The sequence below is a fragment of the Cupressus sempervirens genome, chromosome 9 (genome assembly GCF_028749045.1).
Source record: "Cupressus sempervirens isolate cs-2001-9-10 chromosome 9, ASM2874904v1, whole genome shotgun sequence".
NCBI lineage: Eukaryota > Viridiplantae > Streptophyta > Pinopsida > Cupressales > Cupressaceae > Cupressus > Cupressus sempervirens.
In genome coordinates, this window is record NC_143126.1 from 536,258,447 (window position 1) to 536,275,299 (window position 16,853).

At 33.2% G+C, this 16,853-nt stretch overlaps 1 protein-coding gene across 2 annotated transcripts in view; it reads left to right on the plus strand.

Annotated features, from left to right (window-relative positions):
* Window positions 1-2,050: 2,050 nt before the first annotated feature.
* DEG2 (DEGP protease 2) overlaps window positions 2,051-16,853 on the plus strand; it is a 254,542-nt gene continuing 239,739 nt past the window's right edge. For both annotated transcript variants that reach the window (XM_089800920.1, XM_089800921.1), the window contains exon 1: window positions 2,051-2,300. In XM_089800920.1, the coding sequence (XP_089657046.1) occupies window positions 2,091-2,300 (210 nt within the window). In that variant the 5' untranslated portion in view covers window positions 2,051-2,090. The remainder of the gene's footprint in view (window positions 2,301-16,853) is intronic.

Genomic DNA, 16,853 nt, shown 5'->3' on the forward strand with positions numbered 1-16,853 from the left:
AATCATACTTAACCTTTCTCAAGTATAGACAATTAAAACCTTATCTATCAAGACAAGGATATAAATGGATTGATTAGGAACATTTAACTTATCCATTTTTTGATTTGATGTTTAAACCCATTGATATCCCATGCCATAATATTTTAAGATATATCTTAGTACTAGAATAAAGATCAAGAGACTATAACACATTTTCTTAGTTTTTTTTTGTGCTTAGATTAGATTTGCACTTGTGTACAATGGTTTGGTTGGGGTGCTTTTGTTCTTTATTGCTGTTAACCTATATAATTCATTTGCACCTGCGCATATGTCTAAATGTGTAGTGTTGTAATGCACATTTAGGGGTTTGCTACAAAGCAAGAAGACTATTTATAATAGTCAACAATAGTCAACATTTTGTTGATGTATAGAGATAAAAGAGCGCCAAGCATTATAGAAGTCGTTAAGCCTTGTGTATTTAAGTTTGGTGTAAGATGCCAATAATTGATGATCTTATTGATGTAGTAGATGGACATATAACATAAACCTTTGGTTTTTGAGCTAATGCAACAATATTTATATGTTACAAAAGTTGACTCAAGAATGCAAAGATTTGAATTCAAATTAGGAGGTCTACATCAATTGCAATTTAAAACTGTGAGGACTAGGTAACAACAAGAGATCAAACCATAGGTGTAAACTCATATTGGAGAATAAGGAAGATATGGTTTTGGAAAAGATAAAGTAATGCTAGATGATATATTTAATCAATCAAGTTGACAACTGAGACAACACATTTTTTCATTTGATAATAATTAATATATAATGATGAAAGATAAGATATGTCCACATTCCATGATATCAAGATGTAATTCTTTTTTGGATAGTTAAATATTTTTGTATTAATACTTTAGCTCACACTCCCTAATCTATCGTACATATAGTAGAAAACATTAAAGAATACAAAGAAAATAATTCAATCCAATTTAACTTCCTTCACTCATAACTTTTTATAATAAATATATATTTTTTGAATTGTTAAATATTTTGGAATTGATATTTTAGATCAAACTCCCTAGTCTATTATAATAATAGTAGAAAACATTAAAGAATACAAATAAATTAATTCAATCCAAAACTATTGCATCTTGAATACTAATTATTTTAAACAAATATAACCCCCTTCACTTATTTTCTTATTATATTAATGTGAACTTTGTTAACCATTCATACAAGTCCTTGAGTTTTTTAATTTTATAACTTTAGGGAAAAACTTTAAACTAACAAGACGCAATGCATCAAAGTTCCCACCAATAATTGGAAAAGGAGGAAAATGGAGATTTATAGGTATAAAGGAAGGATATGAAGAGAGCTAAAAAAGAGAATGACATGTTATTATATGGACAATTAAAGGTAGAATGATAGAGAGAGTTGAAAGGAATTTAAAAAATATTAATAATTATATTATTTTAAGAAATATATAAAGAACAATAAAAATTACATTATATGAATGAACTAGTAATTTCTACCAATTCAGTTATAAGTTGAAATATTTGATTTAAACAAATAAATTATTGATTACTTAATTCAAACTACTAAAATATTTAATTAGTTTGAGGGATAGTATTAGTTTTACAATTTGTAAAATGGTATAAAAAAAATTAGAATAAGATTCTAAAATAGTAGTCATAAAATATAGTATAAACTTTAAAAAATAACATTTTACAAATAACAAAAATAGACATCAATATAAACTAATCAATATATTTAAAATAAGAAATATAAAACATTTAACTCTATATTAAAAAAATAGTGATAATTAATATTGAGCAGGAACTAATAATATCTGAATTAGTTAAAATAGCTAATAACATTATAATTTTTCAAAACTTAAGATACTTGAAGTACTTTTTGAACAGCTTTGATCAAAGACACCCCACTGAATGCAGGAGTCTGCCGTCTTTATCATATTACGTCGCAGAATATAAACAAAGGGGCTACACATATCGGATAATGTCTCCAATAAATGCAAAAATATAATATTTAAGCTAACAAGAGTAGGCAATGAGGTAGTAAGAGCCGGGAAGTTCCAGAGGCAGAGGAGAAACGGTATGGCCGTTTCAATGCCAGTGAAGCCCTTGGGCTTTACTTATCTGGCTTCACCCCTCTACCCACATCCTTCTATTTCCAAATTCCAAGCATTTTCACCTTCTCTCATCAATACCTGCAAAGTCTCATCCTTCAGTACCACGCCTTCTTCCCGTGAACATCCTGTCATGGCCAAGAAATATGGAAGAGAAAGCTCATCTGCAAGTCCAAAGGTATCTAAGTTGTAAACTGATTTTTTAGTGTTTTTAATAGATACACCATGTATGGCCAAAGGTTTCAGTAATCGATGTTTTCATATGTTGATTTTTATTACCATTTGTTGGTCGCCGTTCAATATGAATGTTGTATTCGGAGTAGTAGATATAAGAGAAGGAATAATAGAAGGTGACCAGAAGGCCCAAATGGATATGGAGTTTATCAGTTAGTCCAAGTGGCGTGTCTACTAGCATTTGTTGTCTTCCATTAATATATAACTTTTCCATTCTGGATAGTTCATATTGTTATAGGCAGTAAAATCCAAGGCCGAGGAAAAGGTCATGGAAAAATGCGGAAATGGATTAGGACTTAGAATGGCTAGTCTCGAATGTCGAACTTTAGTAGCATTGACTGCTTGCCACATTACTATTTAAGTTTCCATCTTTGGTAGTATATTTGAATGCAGCAAAATCTGAGTCAGGAAATAAGATTCCCCAAAAGTGGTTACCGTTAGATAGACAAGGATTTAATATGTTTAGTTCCATACGACGGGTGATCTTTAATGGCATTCAATGGCATTCACTATCTGATATATAGTTGTATAGATTTCCATTCTGGTAAATTGGTAATTGTTTAAATCCTATCCAACATAGAGATACTGCAGAGAACATTTTTTTCCCTTCAATTTAAAAACATATGATGTACAGACCTAGTAGGTGGACCTAGCGGAAGGCACCTCGAGATTAAAGACTAAGCTGTCTATAAACTTGCTCATTATTTATTGATATAAGAAAAAAATACACAGATTTGCAGTTATAGTAAATGAATTCTCTCATCAAGAAAATAAAAGAAAGCTTGGATATATTTTTCTTTTGGATAAATCGATACACTTGAATCATAGAAATCATTTTTGTCTAAATGACATTCTAGTTCATCTTATCTTCATAATCAGGATCATATTCAGCAAAGATTGATTGAGAACCTTTTTCAAATGTTTTCGTTTTTAGTTCTCATTTGGGTAGCTTTTGGTGACTGAATCTAGCTGAATTTCATAGGCTCCATATGAAATTTTCCTCTTCTTCTTCTCTTCTGTTTTAAATGAGGCATTATATATAGGGCGTGCCACATTAAACTGAATTTTCAACAGTGCAATATTTGCCAAATATCCAATTTCACCGTACATTATTTTTAACATTAAAAAACTGAATTTATTGGCAGGGACTTACCACATTAAACTGAATTTTCAACAGTGCAGTATTAACCGAATTACCAATTTTAACGTACAATATTTTTAACAATAAAAAACTGAGTATGTTGGAAGCCAACAATCAAATCGATCTGTACGTCCATCTCATAGAGAGCATTCTAGATTTGACTTCCCATGCTGAGCTTGACATGGATACCACAATGCAGATACTGCTCATAACTGATAAAAAAGTAAAAATTAACTTTTTTGGGTTTATATACTAACCTCTAGATTGCAAGCACGATCACCTAGATCTTCATTATTGTCAGGATAAGGTGTTGTACATCTTATATGAACACATTCGATATTTTATAAAATTGCAGTCTGTCACAAAATGGGGTGCCACACTTTGGGTGACCTTAGTATTTTTCCAGGGAGTGTGGTGTGTACATTATAAATGTATTAAATGCAGATGGCATTGGAGACATGCATTTAAATTTTGGGAAGCTATAGTTTGCATTATAAATGTATTAAATACCGATGGCATTGGAGACATGCATTCAAATTTTGGGAAGCTATAGTTTGGTGAACATATGGTTTATTGGGCTTATTGGAGGACTACTTTTAATCCACTGGGTAGTTTAAAAATGTGTTCAATATTGTAAAAAGCATCCAATGTCTAGGGCTCATGTAGCATGCCAATCTTGGGTGCTATTGTCGGAGAGTGAAATCAAGGTGCCTTTGGAGAACATGTTATCACTTGGGCCTTAATGCATATGTGGGCATCCACCTTGTAGATACACTTGGGTATTTGGGTATTAAATAATGGTGAGAGAAAGCTAGATTTCTGCTTGCTGCTACCTTGCCTATGATAGAATTCCTGTGATGGAAGATAGACATCATATCTTTTGGTTCATCACTCGCATAAATAAAGCTTCATTTAAGCACGTGGAGGCTTGAGTTGCTAGATAAGGAGATCTTGAGGAGCATGGAATGGGATATGCAGATTTCATTTGTTATTGGATTGTTGTCATGAGAAACATAACAATGCTGCTCATCTATTGAAGAAGCTTATATATTGCATGGTTTCCTCTTTTATTGAGAGTATTGATCTTCATGAGAAGAATTTGAGCCTGATTTTCGATCGTAACTATTTTGTTACTGCTGATATGTTAAATTTGGTGCTGTGAATGTTGAGTTCTTCCCAAAAGGGTTTTCCTTGGGTATTTTGGTTTCTTTCTCTTTATCATGTCTGATTCTATTTTTTTTTAATTCTTTTTATATATTGTCAATTGAAATTGCTGCTCAGATTTGTATAGGTTGGATAGTTATTGAGTTTGGATATCTTTCATTGTAGGACTAATGGTGGACATCGTTTCATATTTCCTGTCATTTGTTACTCAGAGCTTGGTTTTGAGTTTTGATATAAGTAGTGGTAGAGGAACTTCCTTTTCAATCATCATTTGTAGGAAATATAGTATTTTGAAGCTCATCAGGTTAGTCAATTCCAGCATCTGCCACAAGATTTCTGACTACTTTATCAAGCTTTTTCAGCTATTCTTGATGCACTCGGTACAATCTAAGATTTAAATATAAAAATAATTATAAAAATATGTATATAAATAAAAACTTTATACACTGAGAAGCATATTATGTTATGCAGATATTGAGATTAATGTTTATGTATGGCAATGTGTTTCTTGATTTTTTAAATACTAATGTTGGGATTTCTTTGGTTTCACTATTGGACAATAATCAGCATATGTGATGTCCGTTGTTGCTGGTTGTGCTTGAGGTCCATGGTATTGCTTTTAAGAAATTGCTACGGCCAACTAACTTGTCTGGCATGTATCTGGATGACATTACAGGAGTGGAGAATGCATTAATCTTATCAATTGTATCTACAATGGATGTCATTGGTAGTAGTTTTTATCTTGAGAACAGTTAGGTGTATAGGGGCAGTAAAGTCAAAGCAAAAAAAGTTTTGAGTTATTGTTTCGAGACCGTACATATATAAGACATTTTGGTTTTTGTTCAAGGAAAGCACTTGTAATAACTCTGTCTGGTTATAGCTTAAACAAACATCAATTTCCTTTAATAATCAACAATGTGGCATTTTGTCAAACAACTGGCAAACAGTTGATATGAACTTGGACTGCCTAAGCTATTAGATCTCAATCTATATTTCTTGTTTGCTTGTGTCTTTTACTCTTGGAACTTTCAAATATGCATGTAGACTGAACTATCTATCAAACCAATGCTAGTAACAAAAATGGAATGGAACTTTTATTAAATATACCAATGATTAGTTTACATGAGAAACTAAGTATGAACCTGTAACTCCAGCAAATACTCATCTTGCAGTATTGGCCACATTGGGATAGGTATTTGTATATATGACAATCTGGTCCAAACACCCGAAATGCTACAGTCATCAACACCTAATGGAGAAGCATTAGTTTCAGCAACTGTCCACACCACTTTTCAGTCATCCATAGCAGGGAAAAGCATGCCATCAACATGAAATTTTGGGCTTCTATGAACAGCCAATCAATCAATCCACACACAGGCAGATCCAATACCAAGGATGAAGAATATCAAATGCTACAGAAAGTCTTAACAAATGCCCAATTAAAGATGCAGCTGGGTGTTCAAGTGCATAAATTAAGTGATGCTCGGTTGTAGATAACATAGATGTTCAACAGCAGGAAATGTAGTGCACAAACACCATGATATCTTGCCCTTTCAGCAGAGATATGAACACCTGGAAATGGCACTTACAGTCTGGAAGAAAATTGCCCAGCAAAGGCAACGAACTCAACAAATTGACATCCAAACCCCAAGAGTAATGGCATCCAGAAATGGATGAATCTTGGCATCCAATAGTAGATAATATAAATACTGCATAGTACAGATTCTTTACTCCAAAATAACAAAGATAACAAGGCATATAATGCAGATATAAATGCAGAAGAAATGCCACCTGTAATCAAATGCTCCCTTCTGAAGATCGATGCCAATCCCTTCCAAATTTTATTAATATATCTTTCAGGAAAAACCCTCTTCTCATATGCAGTAGATATAATAGAGAAGAAAACAGAATTCAGATTGCAATCAGACTAATGCCACTATACCTCAGCAGTGGCAAAACACCAACCAACTCAAACCCTTATACCTCAGCGAGGGCACAAACTTCGAACTCAGAAATGTCACAAAGACAACAAAGAAAATAATATTTATTTGGATGCTTTACTAATCAAATGGGCTCATATTTATAATCTCCAAATGGCACAAAGTTTCCCAAATGAACTTCATTTAAGAAGCTTCCCACACACAACATTAAAACATAATAAAGTACCATTATAAATTAATTTATTAATTGCTTTTGGCTCCAAAAATAACCTTTTCCACCATAACTTCAAATTTTGACACATAACGCCACTGTTTCTTGTTCCTATGATTTAAAACTTTTTGTCCTGGTTCCAACGAGCTATGATACTGAGGTGATCAACCAACAACACCAACAAAAATAGCAACCTCAGTGTATTTAGATGAATAATAATAATTCATCCGTCTTGCGAAAACAACTGAAGATGCATCAGAATCAAAATCTAACAACACCAAAGTGATCTTGATAATGAAAGACGATGAATGATCTTGACAGGGTGACTTACTATAAATAGACGCTCCCTCCAAGATTCTTGGAGCCCAAACTGGAAGCCCAAAATAAAAATTGAGATTATCCTCCAACTCCTTTGACTTAACTGAGCTCATCGAAACCAACAGATTGACTTGCTATAAATAGTAAGTCCCTCAAGCGAAGCCAAAACACACCATAGGCTATTAGAAAGCCTATAACCACACAAGCAAGACCCTCAAACTCTACTGTCAGCTCATGAGGGTCGCGATGGTGAACTGACCTGGCCAAATGCAGTAACCTGCTAAAAATGGGGACATTACAACACTATCTCAATTCTTCTACAATTTGAATGGAGAGTTATCTTTTGACAATGTCAAAAATTTGAAGGTGTAGAGCCTTAGTTGCCTCCTACCATGGTTGTACAATGGACTCTTATTGATGTAGTACTAGGCAGGTGTGTCCCCAAAGGAGATGACTGAGACCCCAACAAATAACCACACAACGGAAATACAACAATAACATAGAGACTCAGATTAATTGCAACATTTATTCTCATACTAGAATCATAAGATTTACATCCAACATGCCCCGCTGTAAGGCCTTCTGGGTTACAACCAATACAAAGAAGAATATCACTCAATCCTCATATGCGAAGATCCACCTCCTAGCTATTATCTCCCAAGATGCTCCTAGTTACTCCTTGCTCATCCCCCCACTAATTGAATCACTTTAGACATCACAAGTCCCTCTACTTATACTAAACCAAGCCACAAGTCAGCCTAGCAAGTTACATTAAATAAACACTCACATTAAATAAGCACTCAAGCCACAAGTGGGCTGATAGTTTAAATAACACTTAGGACATGCCTTAAGTTTACAATCATTGTTAGATTTTAGTGATCTCTGATAGACAAAACTATTACAGTAGATATGAATAATGATAGATACTCTTACTTATATTATTGCAGAATAGATTTGTTCCTCAAATGATTACTATTCTATGATTGCTGAGATGACAAAGATCTTCCAATGAAGACTGCTGATGACCTGTTCTGTAGATTGAATATATTAATAGTCTTCCAGCAAAGAGTACAGAGGAGAAGGTTGAGAATGATCCTGTGATTATGGTGTAGATCGCTGGGACTTATAATGCCTTGTATTGATTGTTATCCTTAGCAATCTGCCTATACATATATATGTTAATGAAGGGCCATGACCCCCGTAGAGTCATAACTCTATGTGGCCTTTGGCCACGAAGAGTCATGCCTCTATGGAGGCATAACTAACTCCTTGTTTGTTTAGAGTAAACCAACAATGCTTAGTATAAGCAATTGGCAATAACACAATACTATCAATAGTGTATAACTTATGATGTTCACCGATATAATGCTGTCTGCTGATAATATCATCAATTGCATGTTTAAGGCAATCATTTAAACAACACACATATATATGTGAGAAACACCAATGAATATTATCAGATAAATTTGATACAGATTTGCATATGACTAATGAACATTATTACTTCTACAGACGCTATACATCAACATTCCCTCTTAGCAAGTGAGAAGTAATAGAATTTCAGAATAGAATATTTGAACACTTTATCTAATCTTAACACTTTGAAATAGTGACTAGTCATAATTAAAATCAGCATGCTATGAACACTATCATAACATATATTATTATCTCTAATTGTCCGAAACACTATCTAGAGTAATCATAATGGATACGTTATCTATGATCTCTAATTGTCCGAAACAATATCTAGAGATGTCTATGATAACATAACGGAGTCGTTATCTATGATCTCTAATTGTTCGAAACAATATCTAGAGATGTCCATGATAACAGGCCTATCATTTACAAGATCCTCACCTTACCAACGATTACCTTCTAAATATATGTCCATGAAAGATCGTCACCTTTCATTACATATCTAATGCGACTAAACAACAATAGAAGCATAAACTCACATGAATTGAAAATTTAAATTCAGTATTCAATATTACAAATTAATCATACCAAGTTTTTCTCTAAAGTATTTCAACTTCACTTTAGCAAGAGGCTTAGTAAAAATATTTGCATTTTGCTCATTAGTACTGATGTACTCCAGTTGAATGATTCCTTGATTCACCATATCTCGAATGTAGTGGTAAAAAATTTCAACATGTTTGGAACGATTGTGGAAAACCAGATTACTTGAAAGCTTGATGCAACTTTGATTATCACAATGAATCATAGTGTGCTTTAAAGGTCTTTTGAACAAATCTGCTAACAACTTCTGTAGCCATACCACTTCTCTAGCACCCAAAGAAGATGCAATGTATTCTGCTTCGGTAGAACTTAATGCAACTAAAGACTATTTTCTGCTGAACCAAGAAACCATTCTAGATCCTAGACTGAAGCAACATCTAGAAGTTCTCTTGCGTTCAGTAGGACTGCCTGCCAAATTGGAATCGGAATATCCATGAAGTTGGATGTTGACTTTATCATATTTGATTCCCATGCCAATAGTACCCATTAGATATCTCAAAATTTATTTAGTTGCATGTAGATGTATCTTCTTTGGTGCACACATAAACTGGCTCAAGGTGTTAATAGCATAGGATATATCAGGACGAGTATTCATCAAATACATTAAAGATCCAATGATCTGCCTGTAGTAAGTAGAATCTATAGGTTCTGATTTGATCATATTATCCTTCAACTTGTGTAGATTGACTTTCATAGGAGCAAAAGCTAGTTTACATTCCATCATTCCAAATTTTGTTAAAATGTCGACTGTATATTTTCCTTGATTCAGAAAAATATAGTTATCCTATTGCCAGACTTCCAATCCAAGAGTGTAGTGAAGAAGACCTAAATCTTTCATTTCAAACTTTGCTGTGAGTTCTGGTTTGCATTTCTTTGTGAGATGTTCTTCACCTGTTATTAACAAATCATCAATATATAACACAAGAATAATCATATCATCACCATCTATTTTGAAGTATAAGTTAGGATCAATTTCATTTTTAGAATATCCTAACTTCATTAGATAGTTGTTTATTCTTTCATACCACGCTCTGGGAGTTGGTTTGAGACCATATAGAGCTTTCTTTAATTTACAAACTGAATCCTTCTGGTTGCTCGATATAAACTTCTTGAATTTTGCCATTTAGGAATGCTGTTTTGACATCCATTTGATGAACCTTCCATCCTTTGGATACTGCAATAGCCAAGATGGTTCTAACTGAAGTATATCTAGCAACTAATGCAAATGTTTTTTCATAATCGATGCCTTCTTTCTGTGAGAAACCACGTGCTACAAATCTGGCTTTGTACTTTTCAATGCTGCCATCAGATGCATGCTTAATTTTAAACAACCATTTTGAATAAACAATGGATTTGTCTTTAGGTCTTGGTACAACATCCCATACATTATTTTTTAGTATGGAGTTATATTCTTCAATCATTGCTTCTTTCCAAGACTGATTTGAAAGTGCTTCTTTAACATTTGAAGGTTCAATTTTTATAAGTTCAATTAATAATGCAACATAACATGATTGATTTCTCGTTCTTTTACTTTCTTGAATCACTTCATTAGGTTCAACCTGATTTTCTTCTATCATTTTCCTAGGCCAAAGTGGCCTCTTTTTATTGTTGACATTTTCAGAATCTTCACGATTAGATGTAGTGGTAGAGGATGGTTCAATATCATTCTCCCTTTCAATTTCTGCTTGGTGATTTTCATCTACTTGAGGAATAGATTCTGTAATAGATTCATCACTGTTTCTAGAAATATTAAAGGCAATATCTTCTTCAAATTTCACATCTCTACTAATCTCAATTGTTGTTTGACCTGGAATGAAGACCTTGTAGCCTTTTGTTGCTTCATTGTATCCAATAAGTATCCTCTTCTTTTTGGATGGTTCTAGTTTTGTTCTTTTCTCTTTAGGAATGTGGATATAAATAGGACATCCAAATATTCTTAGATGACTTAGATTTGGTTTAATACCTGTAAATACTTCTTCAGGAGTGGTGTTCTCCAATACTAAGTGTGGACATCTGTTTTGAATGTAGATTGCAATGTTAGATGCTTCAGCCCAGAAGGAAGTATGAAGGTTTTGATCGTGCATCATTGCTCTGGTTGATTCAACAATTGATCTATTTTTACGTTCTGCAACTCCATTCTGTTGAGGATCATATGGTACAAAAAACTCCCTCTTGATCCCAACAAGAATGCAAAAGTTTTAAAAAATTTCGGAGATGTATTCACCTCCATTGTTTGACCTTAGTATTTTTATTTTCTATCCTGACTGATTTTCAACTAGGGCTTTGAATTCTTTGAATTTTGATAATGCATCAGCTGATTCTTTCTGTTTTAGAAGGTAGATCCAGGTTTTTTCTAGAGTAATCATCAATAAAAATTACATTAAAAAAAAAACACCTGTTAAGAGAAGGTATAGACATAGGACTGCAAAGGTTAGTGTGAATTAGTTCAAGAATGGATTTAGATTTGTGAATACTTTTAGGAAATGATTCCTTAGCATTTTTACCTAAAGCACATCCTTTGCAATAAATCATCAATAAAAATTACATTAAAAAAAACACCTGTTAAGAGAAGGTATAGACATAGGACTGCAAAGGTTAGTGTGAATTAGTTCAAGAATGGATTTAGATTTGTGAATACTTTTAGGAAATGATTGCTTAGCATTTTTACCTAAAGCACATCCTTTGCAAATACTTAAGTGATCAATTTTGGGACTAGGTAAACCTTTTACAATTTTTCCTATGGATAATAATGCATGATAGTGAAGGTGACCTAGCGTCCTATGCCAAATTTCGATTGAATTTGATGTTTCATGATTAAGAGCTAGGTTTTGATTATTACAAGTTTATATAGACTTCCATCTCTAAATCCGATGGGAATGACTTTCTTGATATTAGAGTTCTTTGGCCAAGATAGAACTTTGTCCTCTTGGAAAGTGATTCTGAATCCTTGATCAACAAGACTAGAAATAAAGACTAGGTTTCTTTTATTCCTGGTACATATAAAACATTTTTGAGTTGGAGAGTAATTTTTGAATTTAGGTAAATTGAACAAGAACCAATGCCTTTGGTAGGATGAGTAGAGTTATCTCCAATGGTAACTTCTTCTGAGGATTGTACAGAGAAAGTTTCAAATTTGTCTTTAAAACCGGTAATGTGTCGAGATGCTCCACTATCTATGATCCAAGTTTTGTGGTTTGAGTTTAATTCACTTGAAAGGGCTAAGTAAAAAGCATAGTTTTCTCTTTCTTCTTTCTCTACTTCCTGTTCTTTGATGTCTGCTAAGACTGCTTGAATTCTCTTCTTTTCAGGGCAAGAGTTATGGGAGTGACCAATTTTATCACATTTGAAACATTTAACTTTGGACCAATCATGTTTTTTATATGATTTGTCAGATTCCATTCTATTATGTTTGAATTTTCTTTTGTTGTTTGAATTTTACATGAAGTGCTTAAATGTCTCCCTCTTTATTTGTACTTAGTCCTCTTGAGACTAATTTTGATTCTTCTTGTATGTATTCATTCTTTAGTAAATCAAATTTAGGGAGTTTGGGTCAAGAGCTTAAACTTCAAATAAATGTTTCCCAAGATAGAGGAAGGCCTCTTAGTGCTATCATGTTGAGTTCTTTGTCATCAACTTGATTTTTCATTGTTGCAAGTTGATCTTTTAATTCAGAAATCCTTAGAAAGTAGGATGTAATAGATTCTCCATTTTTCATCTTTATATATAGTAGATTTTGTTTTAGAGTTAATAATCTACTAGTATTGTTGCTTTCAAATGTATCTCTTATAGTGGAGAACATCTCAAATGCAATTTGAGATTGGATATGGATGGAAGAATATGATCTTTTACAAAATCTATAATAATTTTTATTGCTCTGTTATTGTGTCTTTTCCATTTTACTTTCTCTAGATCATTTTCAGGCATGGATATGTTTGATTCAATATACTCCTCTAATTCCATTTCTCTTAATATTATCATGACTCTAATTTTTCATGATGAAAAATTTGATGTGCCTTCAAGCCTATCTTCTAGCCTTACATGATTCACCATTTTGATTTAAGAATATAATTTAACTTTTGTAAATTTGAGACTTTAGATTTAATTCTGAGTAATAGATTTTCTTATCAGAATGGCTCTGATACCATGTTAGATTTTAGTGATCTCTGATAGACAAAACTATTACAGTAGATATGAATAATGATAGATACTCTTACTTGTATAATTGCAGAACAAATTTGTTCCTCAAATGATGACTGTTTTGTGGTTGCTGAGATGACAAAGATCTTCCAATGAAGACTGCTAATAACCCATGCTATAGATTGAATATATTAATAGTCTTCCAACAAAGAGTGTAGAGGAGAAGGTTGAGAATGATCTTGTGATTATAGTGCAGATCACTGGGACTTATAATGCCTTGTATTGATTGTTATCCTCAGCGATCTGCCTATACAATTATATGTTAGTGAAGAGCCATGACCCCTGTAGAGTCATGAAGAGTCATGCCTCTATGGAGGCATAACTAACTCCTTGTTTGTTTAGAGTAAACCAACAATGCTTAGTATAAGCAATCAACAATAACACAATACCATCGATAGTGTATAACTTATGATGTTCACCGATATAATGCTATCTGCCGATAATATCATCAATCGCATGTTTAAGGCAATAACAACACACACACACATATGAGAAACACCAATGAATATTATCAGATAAATCTGATACAGATTTGCATATGACTAATGAACATTATTACTTCTACAGACGCTATACATCAACAATCATAACTAACCATAAGATAAAATAACATTATGCGGTCTTAGCCATAGGTCCACACACCATCCGACGATCCACATCTAAGATTGCACAAGTCAAGTCCCACGAATCGAAGCTCGCTGAAACAATCCCCAAAGTCTGTCCAGGAAATAAGGAACACGTTACCAATAGTCATTAAAAGGGCTCTAATTCCAATACGGATAGTCCAATTATTATGCGCACATAGGACAAGTTCCACCAATATGCCTCAAAGATAACCCTAACCGCGCGAAACATAGGGTCCTCAAAATTTAAGCTCAATGCTCCTACATCACCAACATATAGGATTGCCAACTACCCCAGGATGCTCCTGCATCAGTTACTTTCCCTATTGTTAGAAAAATTAAAAATAGTTGGTGCCTTTTTTTCCAAGCTTTTGCTCTCAACCTATAACTCCATTAGGTTTTAGCTGTATCTTTCTATTCTCTGCATGCTACATATAGAATGTTTGACCATCTTACTGACTTAAATAGGATGCATATCTCTGTTAATTTTTTGTAAAATATATGTTGCTTTCGTGTGGTGATTACAAGTTCAACCTTATTTTGATTATTTGGACACTACATCTCTCATAAAATTGGCCAGTGTTTCTGTTGTTTCAAATACTTATTAAATAAAACCAGACTGATTTGTTATTTTAATAAGCATGCATCTGTAGTTAAGAACTGTCTCAAGCAACTGATTGCAACAGATCATTTATCAGATTTAAGAGCAATTAATTATTCCTTGTGGTAACTTAAAGTACCTTGATATTGATTGCTTTACTCTAATCTGAAATTTTCCAAGGTCTTGACTATGATCTCTCAATGCTTGGCTTATTTTCTATGTTTGGGTTTGCATTGATCTCATTGTTATCTATAATTTTTGGTTGTATCTTTGTGTTTTAACTAGCTCAGGTCTTGCAGAAATTTTCAAAATATTTCTATACCACTATATGTAAATGTATTTGGATCTCTGATAGAGAACAGTAGAATTGTATCCTCAATCACTAATAATTCAGATATGATATTTATTTATAATTCAGTTCTAATCTAGCAGACTGAATATATACAAGATTGTATAGATTCACTAACTTCCAAAATGTATTCAGAAAAAATATAAATATAGATATGACTGCCAAATTAGTACGTATAGATCGCTGCTGATGAAAGGCACATTACCATTGTTATTGATGACCTTCCTCAGCCGGCGATCTTATATAAATAAGGAGATATGTTCATGTCCCTACGTGGACTATGATACATAGTCAGACCTTTAACTAATGTGCCGTCAGTTTAGTTAATGTATTTCAAGCCCAATAGATATAGGAGAAATTCCAGAGTCTGTAAGGATCGTTATTATATATATATATATTTATGTATGTATGTATGAACTTCTGAGATATGAATAACATCAGAAATACATAAGAGTGATTATATATATATATCAGAGAATACAAATTCATATACTTAACACAATGTGTACTTTACTTCTACTGAAGCTACACTTTAACACTCCTTCTTAGCGACAGAGAAGTGAGACAGCAAGGTTTCTCATACTCTCTTGATATTTGCACCAGTATAAACTTCTTTGATACTTATCAGGAGAGTAGGTTATCTGATTTCTGGCACTTCAGACCAATAATCTAGAGTAGTCTATCAGATAACTGAAATCACAATGTCATGAACTCTATCATGACAAGTATTACGATCTCCTGCACTCTGGGACAACAACTTAATGAAGTCTGACCATAATATATTCATTATCATGACTTCCGGCACTCTGAGACAGCAATTTAATGAAGTTTGTCACGATGACAGGTCTAACATTCATAAGATCGTCACTTTACAATGGTTAACTTCTGTTTATATATGTCAATGAAAGATCGTCATCTTTCATTGCATATCACATGCAACTAAGAGATAGTAACATTTTAATCAAGAATTTATATGGTCATGCATATATATTTCAAAGAAAAAGATTTGATTTTAGTAATTACACTCATAGTTGATTCATTCCAAGTTTACCTCTGAAATACTCTAGTTTGGGCTTGGAAAGAGGTTTAGTGAGTACATCAATTGTCTGTTCATTTGTGCTTATGTATTTTAGCTTGAGAACATCTCGATCTACCATATCTCATACATAATGATAAGGGATTTCAATATGCTTAGATCGATTGTGGAAAACTGGATTCATAGATAACATGATGCAACTTTGATTGTCATAGTGGATGACTATTGCCTTCAATGGTTTTTCGAACAATCCAACTAGCAATTTTCTTAACCACACTGCTTCTGAAGAAGCTATGTATTCTGCCTCATTATAGCTTAAGGCAACTGATGATTGTTTTCTGCTAAACCAAGATATCATTGTTAAACCAAGACTGAAACAACATCCTGTGGTACTTTTACGATCCGTAGAATTGCTTGCCCAATTAGAATTAGAATATTCATGAAGATTAATCTCAACTTGATCATATTTGAGACCCAGACCAATTGTACCACATAGGTATCGTAAAATGTGCTTGGCTACCATGGGATGGATCTTCTTCGGCTCACACATGAATTGACTTAAGGCATTGGTTGTGTAATAAATATCAGGACAAGTGTTCACCAAGTATATCAATGATTCGATAATTTGTCAGTAGTAACTGGGATCAGTGAGTTCTGATTCAAATCCGTCATTATTCAATTTGTGTAAATTTGCTTCCATAAGAGTAGTTAAGGGTTTGCAATCCATCATCTCAAACTTAGTCAGAATGTCAACAGTGTATTTTCCTTGATTTAGAAAGATGTAGTTCTTTTGCCATACTTCTAGGCCTAGAAAATAGTGAAGAAGTCCTAGATCTTTCATGTTGCATTTTGCTACCAGATTTTGTTTGCATTTTGCTATAAGATGTTCTTCACTTGTTAT